We start from the raw sequence: 22862 nt of genomic DNA, 5'->3' as shown, positions 1-22862 counted from the left end.
CTCATATCCAACTTTAATATCTGCTGTTAATACCAAGCGCATCATTACACCATCCTCACACTATGCAGCTATTTTTGTTCGACGTCACACGATTTCTGATATACATCTGTGCACCATCAATATACCAAACAGCCCTTGTTTAGGCTTATACTACGTTAGTGTTTACCCTCTAATTACTGTCCTTAAGCCCTTAGGCTTCATGAATGCCGAGTAGAACTTTGTCAACTTTTAGATGGGTGCATTGTGCTGGTCTAAGATAGCCGTAATTATCTCCCCAGTACTTTTAGATGGCATCCACGGAATATCTTCTTTTATAGTTTAGCGTTCTCAGACAGCTTCCCCTATAGACCCCCCCCCTCTCTCTCGAATAAAAAAGAGGTACAACGCCCCTCCAATCATTGTAGACGGTTTCCTTCTTAATATTGTTCTTCCTATCTCAATGTTTTCCATTGCTGTCTTGCTCTAAGCACTCCTTACCACTGCATCGAAAAAGAAATTAATGGCAACGCCGCCATTCACGTGGAATAGCGACCTTTCTTTAGTGACACTACTCCGCGATTCTTGAGAATCCTTTTTTGTAAGCGGTTGGTCTGGGCAACTGCTCCAAATCGGCGAAGTTCAGGAGTACAGATCAAGCGACTCACCCTCGTAGGAATCCGCGACAAAGCTTACTACATAGCCTCTAAAATCAGGCTGAAAAACCACGGGTGACATCAGATCTCGGAGGTCATGCTTACTGAAGCGCAGTGTCTTCCATAGTCGAAGGCTAACCGCTGTGCTCCAATCGGCATCCTTTTTTTTTTTCTTCTCTCCTCCACGTTTGAGCACATTCCCTAACTCTTCTAGGCCTAATCGAGAAAGAGCTTTGAGTTGAGCTCCCTTTGGTGTACACAGGCTCGAGACCTAATGCAAAAGGATAGACAGTTGGGCGAATTGATATGCTAACATATTCTCGGATTGTAGCCCGAAGTGACAAAAACAGAGACTAGAAGCAGACAGGACGAGCGCTCGCCCTGTCTTCTTCTAGTCTGTGTATGGTTCACTTCGCGCTACAATCCAAGAATGTGCAATCGAGGTCGCTCCCTTGCACATATACCTCCTGGATGCCGTAGTCGTGCGGCAGGTGCGGTGTCGTCTTGAGCAGCTGGCGCGGCTTGAGGAGCAGCACGTCGCCGCGGTACTTTCTTTGCGGCCGGTACGCGCTGCCCACCCGGAGAAACTCGTAGAAGAGGCGCATGGCAGCGGCCACGGCCTCGCGGCTGGGTCGCGCGTCGGCGCGGGCGTCGAGAAGGATGTCTATGGCTGCTTCCTGCTTCGTCTCGTAGCTCGACTGCTCGCTCAGCCGGCTCCTCACCTGCGCGCGAAAGAGGACGGGGACGAGCCCCTCGAGTCTGAGGCCCAGCACCGGATGCTCTTTGAGAGACTTTTGCGCGCACAAAGACAGGGCATCAAACGAAGAATGGACGCACGCATGTTCGACGTCCTGTCTTCGTGCACGCAAAAGTCTCTAAGGGAACCATGTATACAACCAAGTCGCCCGAAACGTAACGCTTCTGAACCAAAGGCTCCTCTGCGCCAGCGCGTGAGCGTTGCGAAGTATATGGCAGACGTATAGCGAAGGTTCGGAGCAGTTAACATCCGTATTGTGACGTTTTTCTGAAAGAGCCACTCGCACGACGCGCGAATTCTGGCGCGTTGTAAAAGAAAAACAAAAAAGCACACGCACTTGAAGTGCGGTAGGAGCTCTCAAGCACTCACTCACACAGCCAATCAGCCAAACACTTAATCAATCAAGTAAGTGAGCCAGACAAGCAGCCAGCCAGCCAATTAGTCTTCCAGTCAAGCATTTAGCTGTCAGTGTTACAAAGGGTTTACAAAAAAACAAGAAGATAAGGACTGAGACTCGCTGGCAACCTCCTCCGCAATTCACCAATCCATGCCCGCTACGCGACACTATTAAGGCCATTATACACATATGCATAAACTCCAAAAAATAGCCGGTTTTGATGTTTATTCGACGTTTTATGTAATTCGAAGTATGTTAGATGCAATTATTAGACCTTTATCGGTTCCCACTCCGTACACAAGGGTCACGTGTGATGCGGCTCATGCGTAGCTGGGGAGTAAACCATGCAACGGGGGTAAACCATGTGGCTTTCTTTTTGCTCACCCGGGGAACGTCGAGGTTAAGGTACTGGACGAGGAACGCAACGAAGACGTCCGTCTCCTGCTCCTCTCTGCTGATCGCGGAGCGCAACCTCCGGTGGGCAGAGTGCATGTCCAGAAAACGAGGCGCTCCGTCCAGGAAAGTCAGGCTGCCCACGGACTCGCCGGAGGCCTGAAGTTGCACGGCCGCTTCGAAGGCGACCATGGCGCCGAACGAGTAGCCAGCCAGGTGGTACGGCCCTTCCGCCTGTACTTCACGCAGTCTCTGCAGGGTTATGAACATGCGGATATGCATTAGATCTCACCTCAGCGCATATGTTTACTACTGGCGAAGGCAGGAAGCTGAGAACGCTAATAGGCATTCTGAATCGGTCACAGCGCGATGCGACACTTATCTGTTCCCCCAGCGTCGTGGAGAGCGACAACTACAGGGCCGCGAAGAAGATGAGACGTGATAACAATTTCGCTTTCACTCACAAGATGACTCGGGCACCGAGGCTCGCACAACCCCTGCCACTCCTGAGTTCGGTTGTTTTATGTGTTCAGTGCACCCCAGCGTTTCCAGAAGCGACTCTGGCGAAAAAAGAACATAGCCTACCTGGTGTGCCATGTATGGAGAAGTCCCCCTTCCAGAAAACACACACACACACACACACACACACACACACACACACACACACACACACACACACACACACACACACACAAATTCTCAAGATCCCACTAGGCAAAAAAGGCAGCACCAAGAGAGGACGTTGATGTTTCTTCTTTTTTTCCCTACAGCTTCGAAGAGGCTTGGCAAGTTGTGCAGACGTGTGAACCAGGAAAGCCTCAGCAGTAAGAATTGTGATGGCAACGCTAGACCGTTTGTAAATCACTCATTAAGAGGTTGTCTACAATCTGCCTTTGTCATCCGTTCTGTCTTGCGAGGGACCATAAGTCGGTGTGCTCATTCACGGGTTCACTTGACAGTGGACAGATGTGTGCACAGGAGTGGGTGCTGGTAAGTTTTGAGCGGGCATGAGTTTAAGACATAAGACAAATGAATGTCAATGATGGTGATTTTCAGCGTGCGTGAATATGAATCGGAGTGATATTGTCGGCGAGTGTGAGTTAACGTCAGTACGTAAGCGATTGAGTATCGGTGAGTGGGTGTAGACATGAGTATGAGGGCGAATGGGTGCCGGTAGGCGTGAATGGCCCTCTAAAAATTTTTACACTCGTAAGGGTGTTGCCTTCTTCTGTGGGTAACACCCCTGCCTTTAGATCTATAATTTTTTTGTTTTATTTCACACGACAGCGAATTTTAGCTACATGCGCGATGAGAGAAGATGCAGTTGAAAACTATGTAACAAGTTGGACCACCTTGGGCGCACAGAAATATTCGACCAGACAATTTGACACCGAAAGCTTTGAAAGTTTATTTACTCCCCTTTTAGCATCACCTGTAGCAGCTTGTCGTAATTTTTACGTGTCACAAAAAGTCGGCAAACAAGAATACCTCATTGGTGCTCACCAAAGATTAAATATTACCCCTTAAAATGTGAGGGTGTTAATTTAGCCATGGTATAACCAAAAACCCTTTCCACATCCGTAAATGCGTAGGTGTTTTAGAGTGTGGAAGAGTTTATGAACGTGAATGAGTGCCGATGAGTGCGAGCACAGATGAGTGCAAGTGAGTACTTATACCCTGCGAAAATATTGGCGAGTTATTGTGAGTAATTATCGGGCTGATACTGCCGACCTACGCATGGGACAGAACTAGCAATGCCTAAGAAGACGGTGGGTGAGCACACGCACAACGTACGAAACGAGAGCAGACGTACGATGACCATCCACCGCAAAACTTTCAGCTACACATTGGATTTCTTTTTAAAAACGTACCGCGCTAAAGCGCTTCATAGACACTATGTGTGTTCGGTATCTGAAAGCAGGCGAAATTCTTCTGCAAGGCAGCAGTTGTGTCAGCACGCCGTGTATTATAGCCCGACCAGAAAAGGTATCGCGTGCCTTAGCGATTAGCCACAGCGGGCCAACAAGTTGCACACCTGACGACGGAGCGAGCGCAAAAGAAACTTCGGGGATGTTCTGGTACCACGTGACCACCTTGTACGTCGTGACTCCACGAACAAACACTGTCTGCGAAACGAAACCGGAACTGCATGCACAAGACCTATCACAGTTAAAGATATAGGGGCGTTCTGAGGCATGCCAGATTGTTCGCTCGGGCTTACACGTCAAGTGGTTTCATTTAAAGTAATTTACTCGCAATAATAATAAATCAAACATGTCACGTCATTACTACTATGAGACAGCGTCAGTCGTTGCATGCAGATTTTGCGCACCTGAACGTAGACGGCAGCCATCTTCTCGATGCTGTGTGTGGTGACATCAGGCGTCCACTGCACCCCGACGACGCGCATGCGCACTTGCGCGGCCAGCTCCGACAGTGAGCCCACGTGACCCTCGATGGGGTGCACGATGAACAGCGGCGTTGGTCCCTCGAGGTCGTTCATCTCGACCATCGCGCGGTTGGGTATCAGCGTCTCGATGAGCTTCAACCTGGCAACGTCTGGCGCGTCATCTGGGAGCGGAACGAGCAATCGACGAGATTGTGGTGCTTAAAAAAAAATGACTGCTAGGCTTTAGTGACACTTCGATTCATTCAATTCATTTACTGCGAACAGCGGCTATTGGCCGTTCTCTCACTACTACTTCCTTTCCCGCGGTCGGCTTCTCCATAAGCTGCTGTACTTCTGCCTAGCATTTTCAAAGAGCACGCGTACGCTTTACGTCTTTGAGCCTGTTTTTCCTCGGTATGTCAATGCGAAGCCACCGGCAGACTCCTCTTCCGCGATGGTTTGCACTGCGCTGATAGCGAGAGCAGGGTTGCAATACTGGATGTTGTCAAATTCTGTAATGGCGGAATTTTGAGCCTATCAGAGAGACCGCAGCACCCCTCTGGGCCAATCAGAGCTGGCAAGATGGCCAATTCCACAATATGGCGCTATTTGTCAGTGTCGCGCCCCTTGGTGCGAAGCTTTTACTGCGAAGTGACTTTTTTTTTTTCAGGAGCAGTTCCCCACAATCTTAACTGGAACGTTAGGCATCTTTTAGAAAACTTGGGGTACGAATGTTTCGAAAGTGGTGATAGAGAATTCCTGCTATAAATAGAGATGGCTTCAACTCCTTAGCTTCAACTTCTGAATTACAAGACGCATCCTAACGTAATTTAAAACTCGATTAGCATATTCTCACAGCACTGCGCGGCGAAGCCAGTGATTAAAAAGAAGCAGAGGGAGGCACTTGAACTCGACTGCACTCCGTGCCGACTGGTCCTTCCCTGTGGCTTCCTCCTTCATCTTGTTTCACCGTGTAAATGAACCCATACATACGTAATAGTATTATTTCTGTTTAGCGCACTTGTCACTCAAATGTGTTTGCCGCTAATGTCAGCCTAGAAGAGCAGCCTATCTGCAGAACAAAATGGGCCTGGATATATGGCAGTACTTCAAGTGTTTCCCACTTCAAGTGTTTTAAGGGAAGTGTTTTGTTGAAGCGGTCCGCATAAAAAGAGACAGTAGGGAGTTTTAGAATAGGGGCCCCAATAGTTTGGGGCCCCAAAGAGCTTTGCGGGTGTTAGCGTTGGGGCACGCAGGATTGAAGAGTTTTAGAATAGGGTTTTACGTTTGCGGATAGCGTCTTGCGCTGACAGCGCCACTACGGCGTCAAAGAAAAGCTATTAGAAATAATTAAATAAAATATACCATTTTATGATAGGAATAATAATTTTGACTTGCGTGTATTCGCATTTAATTACAATTTAGAGGCTATTCTGTAAGCAGCAAACAAGTTGCGCTTAGTTTTGAGCAAACAAAACTTTACTAGCCTTCACCAGCCTAGCTAAGCCGTGTTAGGCCTACGAGCCATAAAATCCACAATCGAATTCAAAATCAGCGGCGTCTAATGAGTCAATCTTCATAACACACGCTAGTTGAGAGAAAGCGATAACCACACTCACTTCTCCTAGCTTGCGAACTTCACGCGTTACCGCGAATCGAACCCAGTTTGGTGCTAGGTTAGAGCCGTCGCTTCGATGGGTGCCGCCATGTTTGCCGACGCAAAACTTTTGGGGCCGCTATTTGGGCTCCCGCTAAATCGGTGAAATAGCGTTCCCAACGGAAAACCCAAAGGCAGTTTGCGTCTTGCGCATGCGCAGTGGCTTCGACGCTATTTCTTTGGGGCCCCAAAACGTTTGGGGCCCCTATTCTAAAACTCTCTAGTGTACATGAAAGTAGGGTTTGGAGCGCCGAAGGAGACTACCAGCAAAGGAGCTTATATAAACCCTGCACGGCTGGCTGGAAAGAACCAATGCCAGTAAGCTCACCTCAGTTCGGCGTAATAAGACAATAAATTCTCGTGTAAAGCCTCAACATGAAATGTCTGCACAAGGGCGTTTCTAAAGCACGCCGACCTGTTAATAGAATAGCACATCGTATATTAAACGGATTCTTTTAAAATTTGGTTCATATTTCTTTGATACAGCCACTCGGTACGTTCCACTGAATGTGTGTAACGGGTAATGTGCCACGTTGACACCATAGTGCTCAGAATTCTTTAGGTTGGCTAAACATGCGTTCGCTGTGCATACACCATGTCATCGCCTCGAGGAGCACCCTACGCCACCCGCGTTCTCGTGACACAGCTGCGTAGACGCCTCAAAATTGCGCACGCGCCTGATTTGGCGTTCACATTTGGACACTGCTTGCGAGCGACGTAATAGATGGCATGCTTATCCCTAATCCGAGGGCACGGAGCAAGAAACATTTAGGAGTGGAAACTCCGCTGTTTGCGGCGACCAGAAAAAGTCACAAGCCCGCGGAGCCGTTATCGTGCTGGCGGCGCCTGGCGGCCTGGAAAGAAATTACCGCCGTTGAGAGCGCGCCGGAGCCGCCTGCCTGGGCGCTGCATTTTTTTTTTCGCTGCGGCTTCTCCGACGCGCCGCATGGCGCCGCCAGTGTATACGGCCCCGTCGGCGCATACAACAATTGTGACCTTATCTGGTCGCCCGCGCGCGCTCGCGCTGACGGGAGTTTCCCCTCCTAAATGCCTTGTTCCGTGTCCGAGGGCCACAGAGAGCCGTAAATGCCCCCCACCTGGCACTGCATCGACGACGCTTTCTTGCGCGGTGGTCGAGGTTTCACCGCTGCCGTCACTGATCTCTCGCAGTCGGGCGATGGTGAGTTGTCGGACCTCTTGCATGGACAGCGTCAGGTCGTAGTCTCGCTCCAAAAGCTGTCTGAGCTCGACGCTCATGAGAGAGTCGATGCCCAACTCGCCAAGACTGACGTTCGGGTTGAGACTCGACGGGTCCTTGATGCCTGGACGAAATAAACAGGTGGCAGCGCGGGCACTGAGGGACCTCGCGAGGAGAGTAAATATTCTATTTTTACGATATTAAGATAACATTTTTTTGTAATGGGCATATCTCGGGTTCCACACCGTAAAAGCAAGGAGTGGTGGCACGCTTTAGTTATTTATGCCGTCAACTTCCGCGTGTCTAACCTTTTCTTAAAAAAAAAAAGAAACAATTTATTACGGCAAACGACAGCACGGCCTCCAATATCAGGGAAGAACATATATACCATGGATGCCACGCTGGCGGACTTGACTGCTGCTGCCGAGCTGCGCGTATGCTTCGAGCCCTGGGAGCTATAACATCTCTGCCAGCTCCAGTGTTAATACAAGATTATATTTCCTTCTAAATGCTGCCATGGGCACGGTTTCTTGCACTCGTAAAAAAAAAAGAAGAAAGCACATATTGGTCGCGCCAACGTGCGTGTTTTTTTATGCACGCATAAGTCGCACCATTGTATAAGACGCACCTGCTAAAATATTGAGAAAAAAAAATGGAACCTCCACTTATACACCGAAAGATACGGTAACTTAAGATCTCCAGGAGTAAGGCCTCCTCAACTCACCGAGTACGTGAGCCGCGGACCGCACGAGGTCTAGCTTCTCCTTGTTGTCGCTCACAGACGGCGACGAGTCATCCTTGACAAAACTCGAGACGACTGGGTGCTTTTGGCTCAGGAAGGAGTCCATCAGTGCCATGCAGGATGCGATCCTTTGTGCCGCGAATACACCGGCTACCGCGGCAGCGTCCATGATATCGTGGACGACGCCCACGTCACCCACAGCTCCCCACTGGATGGCGAGTCCTGAAAACATCAGAACAGGTGGCATGTAAAAAAGAAAGAATTCTGGGGTTTTACGTGCCAAAACCACTATTTGATTATGAAATGGTGGACTACGGGTTAATTTTGACCACATGGTGTTCTTCAATGGGCACTTAATGCACGGTATATTACAAGGATGTTTTTTTTTGCATCTTGCCCTCATCCAAATGTAGCCGCTGCGGCCGGAATTCGATCCCGCAACCTCAAGCATAGCAGCGCAACACCACAGCCACTGTAGGCTACCACGGCGAGTAGGTAGCATGTGGTGGCTGGCCAAGCAGCGGTCCAACCCACCTCGTTATCCAAAATTACAGGAAGATATCGAGAGAGAAAGCGGTGCACAGGGAGTCTATACGCATTTTTCGCGCAAAAAGCTTTCCACAGTTGACAGCAGCGCCACAACGCACATCTTAGCCAGTGGTATATAGAAGAAAAATTGGAGCAACCGGATTCGGGTTCGCGGTGAAGTTTCGGAACGCCTGTCACGAGGCAAGCGTCGCGTTCGAAAGCAGCAGCGCGAGCATTGGACAAAGCTCGGGCTTGAAACTGCACAGGAAAAAAGCTCAGCGTTCAACCAACCCGCAAGCGTTTCTCTCGGCATGCGGAAGATAGTTTCATTTTAGTGCGACAGAAACTATACAAACACTCCAAGTGAATTCTTGCCGCCGACGGCGTCGGCGTCGCCGTGAGGGTCCCCGTATATCAGGGCTATATGTATGCTACACGCTTATCCGTGTCGTATATTCGGGTTACTATATCGCTATTTTTTCCTTAGCCCCAATCGGCTGCCGCGGGAGACACGTGTTCGGGATATGGATGGATGGATGGATGGATGGATGTTATGAGCGTCCCCTTTGGAACGGGGCGGGGCTTGCGCCACCAAGCTCTTGCTACTATGCTGCCTAATATCCTACCTAGGTTAACCAATGAAAAAAAAACACTATGAACTACCACGTCCAAATTTTCTGATACCCTATTTTCTGATATACCCTATATGTGAAAGTGCCGGAGCGCCCTCTGGTTGGCGCAGAGTATACTCATGGGTTCGAGACGAAGGCTCGAGGCGACTCACCGGGCAGTCCGTCGGCGACGCGATGTTCGCACACACGCTCCATAACGGAGTTGGCGTAGCCGTAATTCGTCTGGCCGGCGTTGCCGCGGCCGCAGGCAATGGACGAGAAGGCGACGAAGTGGTCGAGTTCGGGGCACAGCTCGCGCGACGCCTCGTCCAGACGCCGCGTGCCGCGAACCTTGGGCTCGCACGCCGCCTCGTAGGTCTCCGCCGACTGGTTCTCGATGAGGGCGTCCCGAAGCACCTGCAGGCCCGGCATTGAAAGGGAAGTGCGTGTACATAGTATGCACGTACGTCATTCAAGGATACTCCGCGACTTCCGGTTTACGGCGGCGCCATCTTGGGGAACCTATAGGCCTATGCACGCGCCTGTTGATAAGGTTCCCCAAGATGGCGCAGAGTAGCGGAAGCAGACGACAGCAGCGGATGTGACGTCACGTCCATACTATGTATAGTGACTCGGTGTGGCGTGGTCGTGGCGACTTCAGAGGCGATGATATCGCGCGTGGCTCGTCACCCTGCCACCCGAGCAGTATGTTTGTTTATGCGAGGAGATAGTTGGGGTATAGTTGGTTGAAATGTATACTGAAAAAGGTTGCGCGGAGAGGACAATGAAGAGAAAAGGCATTTTTTGTGTAAGCGCTTGGAATAAACATCAGTTGTGAGTTAGCGCTCGTCCTCGTCTTTATTCGGCATTGTCCTCGCGTCTCCGCGTAAACTTTTTTTGGTAAGCTCACGTGACACGAGAATCCTTCAGCAACTCTTTTTTTTAAAGGTTAGTTAAAGGGGCTCTGGTAAACACTCATGATTGTCGAGCATGAGAATATGGGGCGAGTTGGAAACGGCAGGTCATGAAAAATGCGAAGAGCGGATAATCGGTGCTCTGTCAGAGTAAAACAGAACGGGCACTGAAAGAGGGGAAATGAAATCTTCCGAATGCTAATGTGTACTTTTTATCAGCCATATATCGTAATTTTTAAAGCTTTATTTCGTTCATTCTTTCAAACGAAATTTATATTTTACATAAAAGTGAAGTGCAGAAGCCGGAGCCGTATCATTTAACCCTGCCTACCTAGTAGACGAGGGTTAAGTTTGCCTTAGAGTAATTTTGCGAAATTTCCAGGGCCTTGGGTAATTGGTACATTAATTCCGTGGGAGAATCCTCCAACCTGTTGTGAATATAGAGATGACGATGTTGACGTTGATTCATGAGAGGCCTTGTTTGCACGGCACCGCCGCGGTTGCTCTGTGGTCACGGCGTTCCGCGAGGCCGTGGGTCTGATTCCCGCCCGCGATGGTACTCTTCTTAGTCGTGCGCTTTAGTCACGACCTTATTTGTGAACTCGCGACTTTGGTGCCTGTATCTACTTTGTTTTACGGCGGAGGTGTTAAGAGGAACTCCAAAACAGGTTTTTAACTAGACGGCGGATTGCATCGGCGCTGCCAGGCCACAGTCAGCAACGCGCGGTTTCCGTCAGAGCCCCGAAACGGCTGTAATACTATACGCTGCCTGCGATGAACATGGCTCGGTAGTATAAGTAGATGCTCTTTCACACTGCCTCAGCAATGTGCTCGCTCACACTCACGTTTACTCAATTTTGTCGGTACCCAATCACTCACGTTCGTACTCACGTCCGTTCGCCCTCGCCAAGCGCCTACTTGCGTTCATAAGTCGCTTCCACACGCACTTACCGGCATCCTTTCACGCAAATGTTCGGCCGGCAAAGCACAACAGGGCATGCGTCGGGCAGAGCAGAGAGTGCAGCAGTAGTGTAGGCTTAGACATACATATAGCGAAGTGTTTGAAAGAATTTGCACCGTATGTATGAATGTGTTTGCAAAGTTTCGGGTAGATTTGTGGCAGTCGCAGACCAGACCCCTCGTATAGGACTTCCGATGGGTCGGAGAACTTCGCTGTCTTTAATTCTACGAGTTGCCCAGATCGGGAAACGTGCGCGAACGTTTTTGCGGTTGCCCGTGATGGATGCGTCAGCATTTACAGAGCGGTCGTGCGAACGAAATCGGCTTGTGTACGGCGAAACAGGGGAGAGTAGTGGAGAGGAGGCCAGCGCAGGTGAAAGGGGAGGAGCCGCTTGATGGGGGCGGCACGCGCATGCGCGCTGGAGTTGGGTGAAACGCGGCCCCGAGCAGCTGGCGTTCACAGGCACTGCGCTCCCGCGGGCGACTGGCGTGCGTTTCGACAGTCGCGTTGGTGTCTACATTCGTGTTTTGTGTGCTGTACAGTTAAAGGCAACGATGGACACCGCGTCTTGTACGAGAGAAGACTATAATGCTAATGCATTATACTGTCGCATGAACCACATTGATCGGCCTCGTTATTATTATTATTATTAACGCGATAGCGTTAAGGAGCTCGTGTCGCAGAAAAGCCGGTGTCATCGGTGTCGGCGTCCGCGGCGTTGGCCGTGAGCGATAAATCACGGCAGGCACTTCATAAATAAAAAGCAACTTCCAAGATGGGCTGGGTGGGAATCGAACCAGGGTCTCCGGAGTGTGAGACTGAGACGTTACCACTGAACCACGAGTTCGATGCTTCAAAGCGGTACAAAAGCGCCTCTAGTGAACGCGGTGTTGCCTTAGAAACGAGCTGTTTCTAAGGCTCAGGCGTGCGTCGCTTGCTCAGGCGCACATTTCGTTGTCGCGCCGAAGGCTGCGTTGCTCGACGCTCACCGCGTCCCATGCGGGGCGCGTAGTCGCTGCGCCGTAGCCCATTGTCTTACACCCCTTGGCGGGTCGACGGGAACGCTGTCGCGTTCCACTCTTGAAGGCGAAGCTTAAGCGTCCTCCAATTTTTATTATTATTATTATTATTATTATTATTATTATTATTATTATTATTATTATTATTATTATTATTGTTATTATTATTTGATTCAAGGCGCTTCCTTCCCGAAAAAATACCCAGTCCGCTCACCATGGCCAAGTTGAAAATTCCGCCCACCGGTCCCACGGCGGCGGCTTCCCGGACGACCTGGCGCGCTCCATCCTCCGTCGAGACGTCGGCGGTGCTGACGTGTACGCTGACGCCGACGCGACGCCACCGCTGGAGGCAGAGCCGCTGGTACCCGGTTCGCACCCCGGTCCTGGACGTCAGGAGCAACTTGCGGCATCCGCGAGTCACCATCCAGTCGGCGAGTTCGAGACCCATGCCTCCGAGGCCTCCGGCGATCACGTACGACTTGTGCTCGTAGAAACAGGGCCGCGCCGCGGCCTCCAGCATGAGTGGCGACGCTCGAGTCAAGACCGACTCGTTTTCTTCGGGCCGGATCTGCGGTTGTCCGGAAAAGAAAAAAAAAAGACGCACCGCCTTTAAGAGGAATAAGCTTTACCCAGTGGCCGATCCCGACTTGCCCGTTCGGACACACGTAAAACACAGGAAACGCCCTCGTACGACAATCGCTGGGTGGATTTGAATGTAAATTTGTTGCATTTGTTAAAGCGAATGACTTTCTTCGGCTCTTTCGCCGCGTTATCACGGTGAGTGAGTGAACGAGTGAGGAACTTCATTTCGGTCCAGAAAAGGTGGTCGGTGGTTTTTGGATTTTCACGAAGGCGCAGATGCAAAGGGTGAACTTTGTTTGTTCTTTCGCTCGTTATTATGGTGGTCGGAGGTTGGGCTTTCAGTTTCATCGTTCTTTAAATATAGTGAATGGGTTAGAGATAATATACAGACGAGGGTCCCGAAGTTTTTTTTTTTTTTTTTTTGCATCGCTAATACAAAGGCGCACACGCAGAGAGCCCGGGCTCTCGCGTCACCAAATTGCGGGGCATGTCCATCGCTGAATAAAAAAAAATTCAATGAAGCGTTTTCAAAACGCGCGTGGCTACCGTGCGAGACGTTTCATTTGAACGTTCAAATGGCGCGGCTGAGCGCTCCGGTAGGGAGAGCCTTCCTCTTCTCCCACCGCCCTCTTCCTCTGAGGTGACTGCGGGAGAGGAGGACGGCAGTCGCCTTCTACGTTTCACGCCGTAGCTGGCGCCGCGGTAGACAAAACCCAGAGATGACGATCTTGGCTTACATGTACAGCCGCCTGTACTATACAGCATGAGATGTGCCGCCTGTTAGCGGCTCTAGTTTCTACGGGTGTCAACGCATTTGTGGTTGACACCTCGGTCTTCTTGCCTCCTTCTTTACGGAGTCACGCAATGAAACAACAAACGCTGCCTAAACGTTCTCACTTCAACAAACATGCGCCTTCAAGGGCATCATTCTAAAGCAAACAGCTTTCAAATAGCTTTCATAAAGCAAATAGCTTTCCAGAAGTGTAGGGCTATTCACTTGCATTGACGATCATCGTAGGTGCTTTATGCACAATTTTTTTTTCTTGGGGGGGGGGGGAAGCTAAACTCTATCAACTGTAGGCAGCAGAATGTTGATTTAAGACATTTTAGTTTATACAGGCATTGCCCAAAATCGGTATGCACAAAAAAAAAAAATATTTGAAGCCCCGCGAACAGATATCACATTTCTGTAAGCCGCATGTGCTAGCGCGTTTCAACTGGACAAACTTCACGCGCAATTCTTTAGCATACGTAAAAGTATCACAGTGTTTACAATGGCTCTGCAAAAAGTGAGACTCTCAAATTAGCGGTATGTTCGAAAGCGGCGTTTAATACATCAATTTTTATCCGCTGTTGAAGTCTCGCGCCGTTTACAGAATTCCGAGATCGTTTTATTGACTGGTTAGACAATTCTGAACTTTATTCTTTGTTGTCCTTAAATTTTGCGACATTCAAGAAGTTTTCCAGCAAATTATGGCCTAAAATGAACACCTGTTTGCTGCAATCAGTAGATCGCAACTTTTTTCTTTGGAATGCATCATATACCTCATCAAAATTTGTGCACTGGATGCCGAGCAATATGACTTCTCCTTTCCCGTGTATTCACTTAGGAACTCCTTAGATAAGGCTTGCTCTTTACATGTGCTAAAAGACCGGCAACCTCGCCTATGCGGCACCAGCAACGCATGCAAATCTTAAGCTAAGCAGCTCAAGCTTGCATCTACCTAAAGCGAACAATTATATAGATGTTACTACGCAGGTGTTGTTTGTTGACCTTTTGATACCCAGTGACTTATGCTGGCGTCAAAGAGGTTCGCTGATGAGCGGTACGTACCCAATGTACCCTGGGGCAGATATACTCAAGTGACGCATACAAGTGGCGTCGGGACCACATACCACTCCTCGCATGCGCATTGGCCACAGGGGCACACAGTGGCACATAGGCCCACGTTTCAAGACGGCACTATCTTGAGGATTGGTTCACAAAAAAAAAACAAAGAAGGCGAGCGGATGCCGGGCTAGATACCGGCTACCGAAAAACTCGTCAAGAATGCGTCGCATTCAATGACGATGACAGAGTTGGAGAGCACACTTACTTGGATCACCACTTTGCCCATGTGCTTGCCCGAGGCCATAAACCGGAACGCCTCCTCGACCTGGTCCCTCGTGAAGCGGACGGCGTCCAACGGTCGCACCACGCCCGAAGCGATGCCCTGGCGAACCAGCTCGACGACGCGGCGCTTGTCTTCCATCGCGAACGGATCGCCGCCCATTAGGCTGTCCAGCATGATGCCGTGGAAGGTGGCGTTCTTGAGGAACACCGACATGCCCAGCGGAGAATTCTTGTAGAGGTCGAACTTGCCGATCTCCAGGAAGCGTCCGTGGCGTGCCAAGCACCGGACGCTGGCCTGGAGCTTTTCTTCGGCCAACGAGTTGAGGACAATGTCCACACCTGCGACGCATAAGGTGGGCATGCTCTGAGGAAAGATTCTGTTGGCTCAGTGCTAGACTTAGGTTAAGACTATTGGAGGTGCAAGCAGGTACAAAAAATCAAAGCTGGTCTGCAATTTTATGTAATTTAAAATTCCTGTTCAAGCGGCCTAAAACATTCGCATGTCCTTGAACATGGAGATGAGAAAGAGAGAGAGGAGGGAGGAAGGAAAGGCAGGGAGGTTAACCAGACTGAGTCCAGTTTGCTACCCTACACGTTGGGAGGGGGATGAGGAGTGAAATAAGAACGAAAGAGAAGACAAGAGTCTATATCGCACTTTCACATACACTAGGCTATAGTTGCAGGATGTCTACAGTCGAGTACTCAAATCTGTTGCCTTCAGGTACTGAAGAAGTTCTCGAATGGCTTTTTAGGCTGATGAACGTGAGGCCACGCTCCCAAGACCTTTGCTTCTGTAACTGGCCTATCGTCCAGTCTATCCAAGGCACACTGGAGAGTCTGACGTTGGCTATCCAAGCGAGAACCATGGCACAGAATATGATTGATGGTGTCTTCACACTTCCACTTAGCGCACATCGGTGAGTTCGCCATTCCAATACGATAGTTGTAGGAGTTAGTGAACGCTACTCCTACCCACAGCCGACATGGCAGTGTTGCGTCATGTTGTGAAAGGTTAGCTGGTAATTTCAGTTTCAGTGATGAGTCTAGGCTTTATAAACGACAGTTAGAGTTCTGCGGTGTATGCCAGTAACTCAACATGCTGGAACGCGTGAGATTGGGAAGCTCTCTTGCAGCGTCTACTCTCGACAAAGGTATAAGGAGTGTCGGTGCTCCAACCTGGAGATGTCGGTCAGCGTCATCGGCGAGGTGATTGCCAACGATGCCACAATGGCCCGGCAGCCACTGAAAGATTATGTCTGTCCTCGTTCAGAAGCGCAATGGTAAATTTTGTTGATTTGAGATGCCAGCTGGTCGTAATTACCACGTCGTAATGCTGCTTTAGAGGGTTGTTTTCGAATCACGAAGTATTGACCATTTGCTAAGCTGTTCTTCAATGTATTCCACAGCAGCGCGAACAGTGGCCAGTTCGACACCTGTAGATGTCGCGACGTGTGAAGTCTTAACTGACGATCGATTGAGATGGCGTAACAATGGCGCACGTCGAACTTTCCGAGACCGAACCGTCCGTGTAAACATGGACTCGGTTAGTGTACGAACAACGCAAATGTTCCAATGTGATCTGCTTGAGAGCCGAGGTGGTCAGGCTAGCCTTCTTCGCAATTCTGGGAAGAGCAATGTACACAGGATACTTTTTCAAGCACCACAGAGGAGATGGCATTCTTGTTGCATGCGGGCGAGTATCTCAACGACAAACAGTGCTGGTTAGCCGCAACTGATCTGGAAAACGCTGCCCTAGGTCTTTTCTCAGGCAAGCGAGCGAGATGGTGGTCCGGAACTCTGTATATATGGGGAACGTGCGCCCGGAGTGCGTCGACAGCTCACTATTGAGAAAACATGGATAAAAGTTACAAACAGCGGTGCGACTACAGATGCTAGAACGTCCAGCCGTTCTTATAATTAAACTGTGTATCCTACACCCTAAGAAAAGTTTACACCCTTTGGGGGGTATATTTGCCACACAACAATAATCGTCATATGTCTTGCCCGCATTTCCTTTCTTGAAAACGCTGCGTTCGTTACTTTCCTGTCGAGAATGTTCCGTCATGCTGACAACGCGCAAGCTGCTCTTGACTTTGAAGTACCGTGCTCACAGCGTTAAAAAAGGAAATGCGGGCAAGACAGATGACGACTGTTGTTGTATGGCAAATATACACCCCCAAGGGTGCAACTGTTTTTAAAGTGTAGCTAATGTTAGCCAAGGTATTCAAAGAATGATAAGATTATAAGGCCTACGGTGTTCGCTCCTGATAGGTCTAATGACCGAACAACGGCGATCTTAAAGTCGTATCTTGCACCGTGCTTGTTAAATCTATTTGTTTCTTGAACACCCTGGCTAACGTTGGCCGGGATACCCTATCCAACATCCAAGGTTCCTGAGTTAGCATCAGAGAATGTATATTTACAGCGAGCAGGCAGGAAAATTTGCACCCTGCAGTGCACTTTTGCCTTACCTTCTACGCAAGCAATTATTTAGGGCAGTACGGACTAGTGTGCTTATATTGCATCTTGACTGCTTTCTTGATCAATGTGTCATACAAATGGGCACCTTTTGCCTTTGGATGATATTGAACTGGAAAAAATTCGACGCTTTTGTAAGTTCATGCGTTCTTCCTTGGTTTGTGTCGATGTTAATTCTCATCTGACGCGTTAATAAAGTTAAGGGGGCGGAATATTATCGCATCAGCAGCAGCATGGCTGCATCGCTGATTGGCTTTACTAGTCCAAAGGATCGCAAGGAACAAGAATAATCTGACAAATTAGAGCATAATTCAAAGACTCGCAGCCATAGGGAAACATCTAGGGCCACATAAATCAAAGACGCGATTACACGCTCCACTGGGGCTTGCCGGCAAAATGCACCGTCGAGTGAACTTACACTGTCTCGCTCCTTGGTGACTTTGACGGACACAGCGTTGTCGTGATTAACTCACCTCGTCCTTTGGTCTCCAGCCGGATGTGTCGCTCGAAGGACACGTCGTGCGAGTTGGCGAAGTGCCGGTCTTCCAGCTGCGGGAAGCGACGCTTCAGGTATTCACGCTTCTGCTGATTCCCTGCACGGCACAATGGCAGAAGTAGGTGTGGAAATTCCGCATTCATTTGCGTTGGTGCGCAACGAACCAAACGTCTGATCGCTGTTGAAGGAAATCAACAGCGCGCCCAGGCGTACTTTTCAGGTTATATAGGCAAACACTTGACATTCACATAAGTGCAGGGCTAGTTTAGAGGGAACATCAAGTTCAAACGAAACTTGCTCACACCTTTCAATCTGTTTATTGGATGAAACATAACTAGCAACAAGTACCGGGTAGTCCAGCCAGTCCAATCTACAGGCCTGTACTATATTGTCACATTGTTTTCATAAGGGTTTTTCCTATAGGTTGGTCCATGTGGTTCGTCCGGTCAAGCTGCAAAGCACAAGTTGTTTTAGCGAAAATTAAAAGAAACCGTGCCGCATCTTCATAACTCAGTAGATGACGTGACTACCAATGCTAGGCGCGCGGTAAGGCAGCCAGCATGAAGCCATCAGACTTCTCGGCTCGCCCTTGCAGCTATAGCCCTTCGCCCTGGCACCCGCAGGGCACGTGACCTCCAGACACTGCGCGCAGGCAGCACTGGCACGATCACGTGACCTTCAGCACTAGCGCGCACCAAACGTGCCAGCCTCCTCAGGTAGCATTCGTATTCCGAGCCCTCACGCTCGCGACAATCACGTGACACCGACAGGCGACGCGTGGGCGACGTGGACTCGACGCGCTGGGGCGTGAGTGTGCCTTGCACTTGGGGACCGCACGACGGTGACGCTGGTGATGTATAATGTTAACGCATTTTGTTACATGACTTGTTACACTGCTATCTCACTCGCACGGACTTTATCACAATACCTCGGCATCCCCAGAAGCCCATATGAAACTAGCCCTTCGCGTGTTTTCCCAATGAGATCACCCCTTTAAGATACATGCCAAAGTTGGACCGTGCTAAAGTTATGCATCAGTCCCCACTATTCTTTGCCATGCCTTACTGGAATAAACTGCCATCTGAATTCGCTTCCGAGAACAATCAGATGCTTCTGTTAGTAAACTAAAGTGATGGATGCATACTGAGCGGTAATAGGCATTTGGGGGCCTGTATTTTTTTATCTTGCATTTCATGTCGCAAAATGATTTTTTTAACGTGCTTAGATTTTCCTTATCTGAGTGCACGTGTTCTTATACTTCACCAGTACATCTGTTTTGCGTGAATGTTTTCATCCTTTAACTCATGGTGCTATATGTATAACATTCATTCATTGCTTTTTTTTTCAACCCCCATATAAAATGCGTGTAAAGAGTTTTTAGGGCACGTGAGTAAAAAAAAATAACAATCGTGGCGGCGACGAACGCGAGTGCATAGCAAGCACTCACCGACGGTCGTGAAGACGGTACATCCCATGGAGAGGGCGACGGAGATGGCCGCCTGGCCGACGCCTCCGCTGCCCGAGTGGACCAGGATGGACTCACCGGCCCGCATGTGACCACGCACCAGAAGCGCGTAGTAGACAGTCGAGTAGACGGCAGGAACCGTGGCGGCGTCTTCCAGCGTCCACGACTCGGGAACCTCCCACAGCATGTCCGGGTCGGCGGCGACCGCCGTCGCCAAGGCGCCCCTGGATGCTAACCCCATGACGCGACGTCCCTTGAGGTCGCGGCCCGAGAACTCGATGCCTGGGAAGCTGTGCTGGCTGGCCGGGTTTCCTGCACAACCGCGAGGGAGAGTCCCGCGAGGCAAATTCAACACTGCAATTAAGCTAATTACATCCTCGACTATGCACAAGGGTGCAAATCGGTCGACTACGTACACACTCCCTTACACCTTTCTTTTGGGGGGTGCCACGGTACGAGTTACAAACCGATTTACACCCTCATGCACTGTTAGGGGCGTAAATTAGTTTACGGTGAAGCATGAATAAGCGAAAACAACACTTTGGTCACACACACACACCACATGGTGTGACGTGCGTGTTGTGATGTCACCGAGATTGCTTGAGGCCCAAGCCTCATCCGGTGTGTGTCACCGCGCGGTGTGTGTCATCAGATATTGCTCGCGTGCAGTGAGACTTTTGATTTCACCACATTATAACGGCCATACAGTTATCGCTCGGTGCACCACACGCTTATGCACCGGAATTTCTAGAATGCTGTCTCCGATTTCATACCGTAAAAAGTGCTGTCTCATCAGATTGCGTGTACAAGTTTTGGCGTAAATTGCGACTTGGCCTGGAGATATATACAGCAGGCCCGCAGAAGAAAGCTATCGCTGATTCCGACGATGGTTTCTGCCACGACATATCCTTTATTTTTTCCCCCGATTCGGTCCTTCACGGGAATGTAGCCCAAGCACCAAGCGACTGATATTGGCAAGGATGCGAAATTTCCATGTATACAGAGAAATCCTGATGTCAGATGTCTTCAGCGGCGATTCATATTGGAACTTTTTTTTAAGGCGCTGTCTGGTTTTCGCCATCTGCATGCATGATCAACCTTTCCTTCTCTTTTTTTTTTTTTGTTGCCAGAGAAACGTTAACGGTGTTCGAAAAAGATTGTTTTGCCTGCTCGAACTTGTTTTATGTGCTTGTTAGTGGTAAATTTAGGTAAAAGTGGCATTCACCTTGCGACGGCGTCATTTGGACTTTCCCAGTGGCGAGCATGATGTCGTAGAAGTTGAGAGGAGCGTAGTACACGTCACAGACCGCACAGCTCGAGCCAGGTTCGCCAGCAGGAGGCGCGTAGCCCAGTGGCGACTCGTACCACTGCAGGCTCGACAGGTCACCGGGAGTCCGCTGGCTGAGGAAGGCGAACGGCGTCTCCTTCTTCACCGCTCCGCCTATAGAGTGTATCCGAAACAACAAAAAAAGTTAGATTCCGGGGTTTCACATGCCATAATCACGATCCCATTATATGAGGCGCGCCGTAGTTTGAGACTCCGGAATAACTGTGACTATCTGGCGTTTCTTTACCGTGCATACAAAAGCACGGTGCGAGAGGAATGCTGCCGCCGTAACCGGAATCGAACCCGCTACCTCGAAATAAGCAGTGCTACTCTACAGGCACAGCAGCTACCACGGCGGGTTACGGTGTATTCGAGTGTAGGAAAGAAACAGGAGCGGGTATAAGCACCAGCCGCAGCTAACATGCTAAGAAGGATTGATTTTGCGGTTCGTCCGCTAAATCATTCCGTTCTGTTGTCCGCAATCTTCTATTACGTTGTGCCGTTCCGTTGCGCTGGTTCTCAAGACGGTTCAAGATGGTTCTAATGTCTAGTTACCAACGATCTGAACATTCAAGTATTTTATTGTTACCAAACATTGTTAAGTGAAAGTGATTATGCGACCTGGTCGTCGTGTCAGATTCCAGTTGCGGGTGTAGTTAACAGTATTTTCTCTTCTGCTTTGTTTATTATTATTATTATTCTGTGCAGAAATGATGTGGTTTTACGTGCCAAACCACTTTCTGATTATGAGGCATGCCATAGTGGGGGACTCTGGAAATTTGAACCACCTGGGGTTCTTTAACCTCCACCTAAATCCAAGTACACGGGTGTTTTCGCATTTCACCCCCATCGAAATGCGGCTGCCGTGGCCGGGATTCGATCCCGCAACCTCATGCTTAGCAGTCCTACACCATAGCCACTAAGCAACCACGGCGGGTATTATTCTGTGAAGATCAGAGAGGCTGAGAATTGCAAACAGGTAGTTTCAATTTTGCGGAACTAGGGCCCCGTAATTATATTACATGAAGGCCAGCAGTATGAGACGCAAATCAGTGTGATTGTGTTCTGTGCACCGCTTGCATAACAGAAACATTCAGGGTTTGCCCCCTTTATTATTTCTATCCCCAGTGTCTTTCAAACACACCACTATGGCAACCTGTGCCACATACAATTATATATATAACGATTCAATTGTATCATGGTAAAGACTCCGTAATCTTGCCACTTCAAATAAGGATATGGTATTGGATAACACAGGACATCGGTGATACAGTCCCCTAGGATACAGTAATCATCATGCAGCAGACTCAAATGGGCCGATGAAGAAGCTTGACGCAACCTACTTAGCGCAATGGCCACAGAACACAAAGAAGAGGTGCATTCACACACAGAGCGCTAGTGTGTTGTATGCGTGTGCTCTGTATGTTTGTGCCTTTTCTTCTGCGTGGCAGCTGTCAGTCAGTAAGCATGCTAAAATTCCACCAGCCCATACACAGAAGGACAATGGCAGAACTCACGCCACTGAACGGACCGATGCCTGTACGATCCCCACTGTCCGTTGAGGTACACATTCATGACCAGGTCCCTCTCCAGAAGTTGCTTGTACGCTTCGTTGCTGGGGCAGAAGTCGGATACCCGGCTCGGCCCCTTCTGGCTCGCGTCGAATACACATCTGTAAGAGCAAGACGCGAGGTTGCTAAAGTAACTAATTCGCTTATTGAGTTAAATGTCCCAATGTATCATGTGCTACGAAGAGACATCTTAGTGGCTTGGGCTATGGGATCAGCGCAATGAAGGGCTCCAGATCGAATTCTCATTACGCGTACTTCTTCGTCGGTGCTTAAATGTCGCCATACGATTGACTTTTTTTCTACAGGTTTGACAAGTGCACAACTTAAGACAGCAGGCAAGAAGGCGGAGAGAGGACAAGCACTACTCAGGAAAAGAGTCTGCCTGCTTTCTTCTTGCGTGAAGGTGCGCGTTTCTTAAGCCTGCAAGTATGACATAACTATCCCTGCAACAAGATACTCTTTTGAGCGCTCTTGCATTGCACTTATTTAGGCAAAAGAATGACAGTGTCGATATTTGAAGACACAGACTTAGTTTGTATTACCCAGCACTGGGTTGACCATACAAGCACATATTCCAACCTTAATAAGACATATCTTACTAGGATCCAGTTAACGCTGAAAACATTTACTTG

At 49.3% G+C, this 22862-nt stretch overlaps 1 protein-coding gene across 1 annotated transcript in view; it reads right to left on the bottom strand.

Moving 5' to 3' along the window:
• LOC142589868 (fatty acid synthase-like) overlaps positions 1-22862 on the bottom strand; it is a 58812-nt gene that overhangs the window by 3902 nt on the left and 32048 nt on the right. Inside the window, exons 16-27 of the mRNA XM_075701512.1 lie at positions 22177-22331; positions 20558-20773; positions 19315-19644; positions 17845-17964; positions 14877-15232; positions 12413-12766; positions 9478-9721; positions 8148-8387; positions 7323-7547; positions 4512-4750; positions 2171-2431; positions 1097-1354 (exon numbers count right to left, since the gene is read on the bottom strand). Of these exons, the coding sequence (XP_075557627.1) occupies positions 1097-1354; positions 2171-2431; positions 4512-4750; positions 7323-7547; positions 8148-8387; positions 9478-9721; positions 12413-12766; positions 14877-15232; positions 17845-17964; positions 19315-19644; positions 20558-20773; positions 22177-22331 (2998 nt within the window). The remainder of the gene's footprint in view (positions 1-1096; positions 1355-2170; positions 2432-4511; positions 4751-7322; positions 7548-8147; positions 8388-9477; positions 9722-12412; positions 12767-14876; positions 15233-17844; positions 17965-19314; positions 19645-20557; positions 20774-22176; positions 22332-22862) is intronic.

This window comes from Dermacentor variabilis, chromosome 8 (assembly GCF_050947875.1).
Source record: "Dermacentor variabilis isolate Ectoservices chromosome 8, ASM5094787v1, whole genome shotgun sequence".
Taxonomy (NCBI): Eukaryota; Metazoa; Arthropoda; class Arachnida; order Ixodida; family Ixodidae; genus Dermacentor; species Dermacentor variabilis.
The sequence above is the reverse complement of the archived record's forward strand: the minus strand, read 5'-3'. Positions and strand labels throughout refer to the sequence as shown.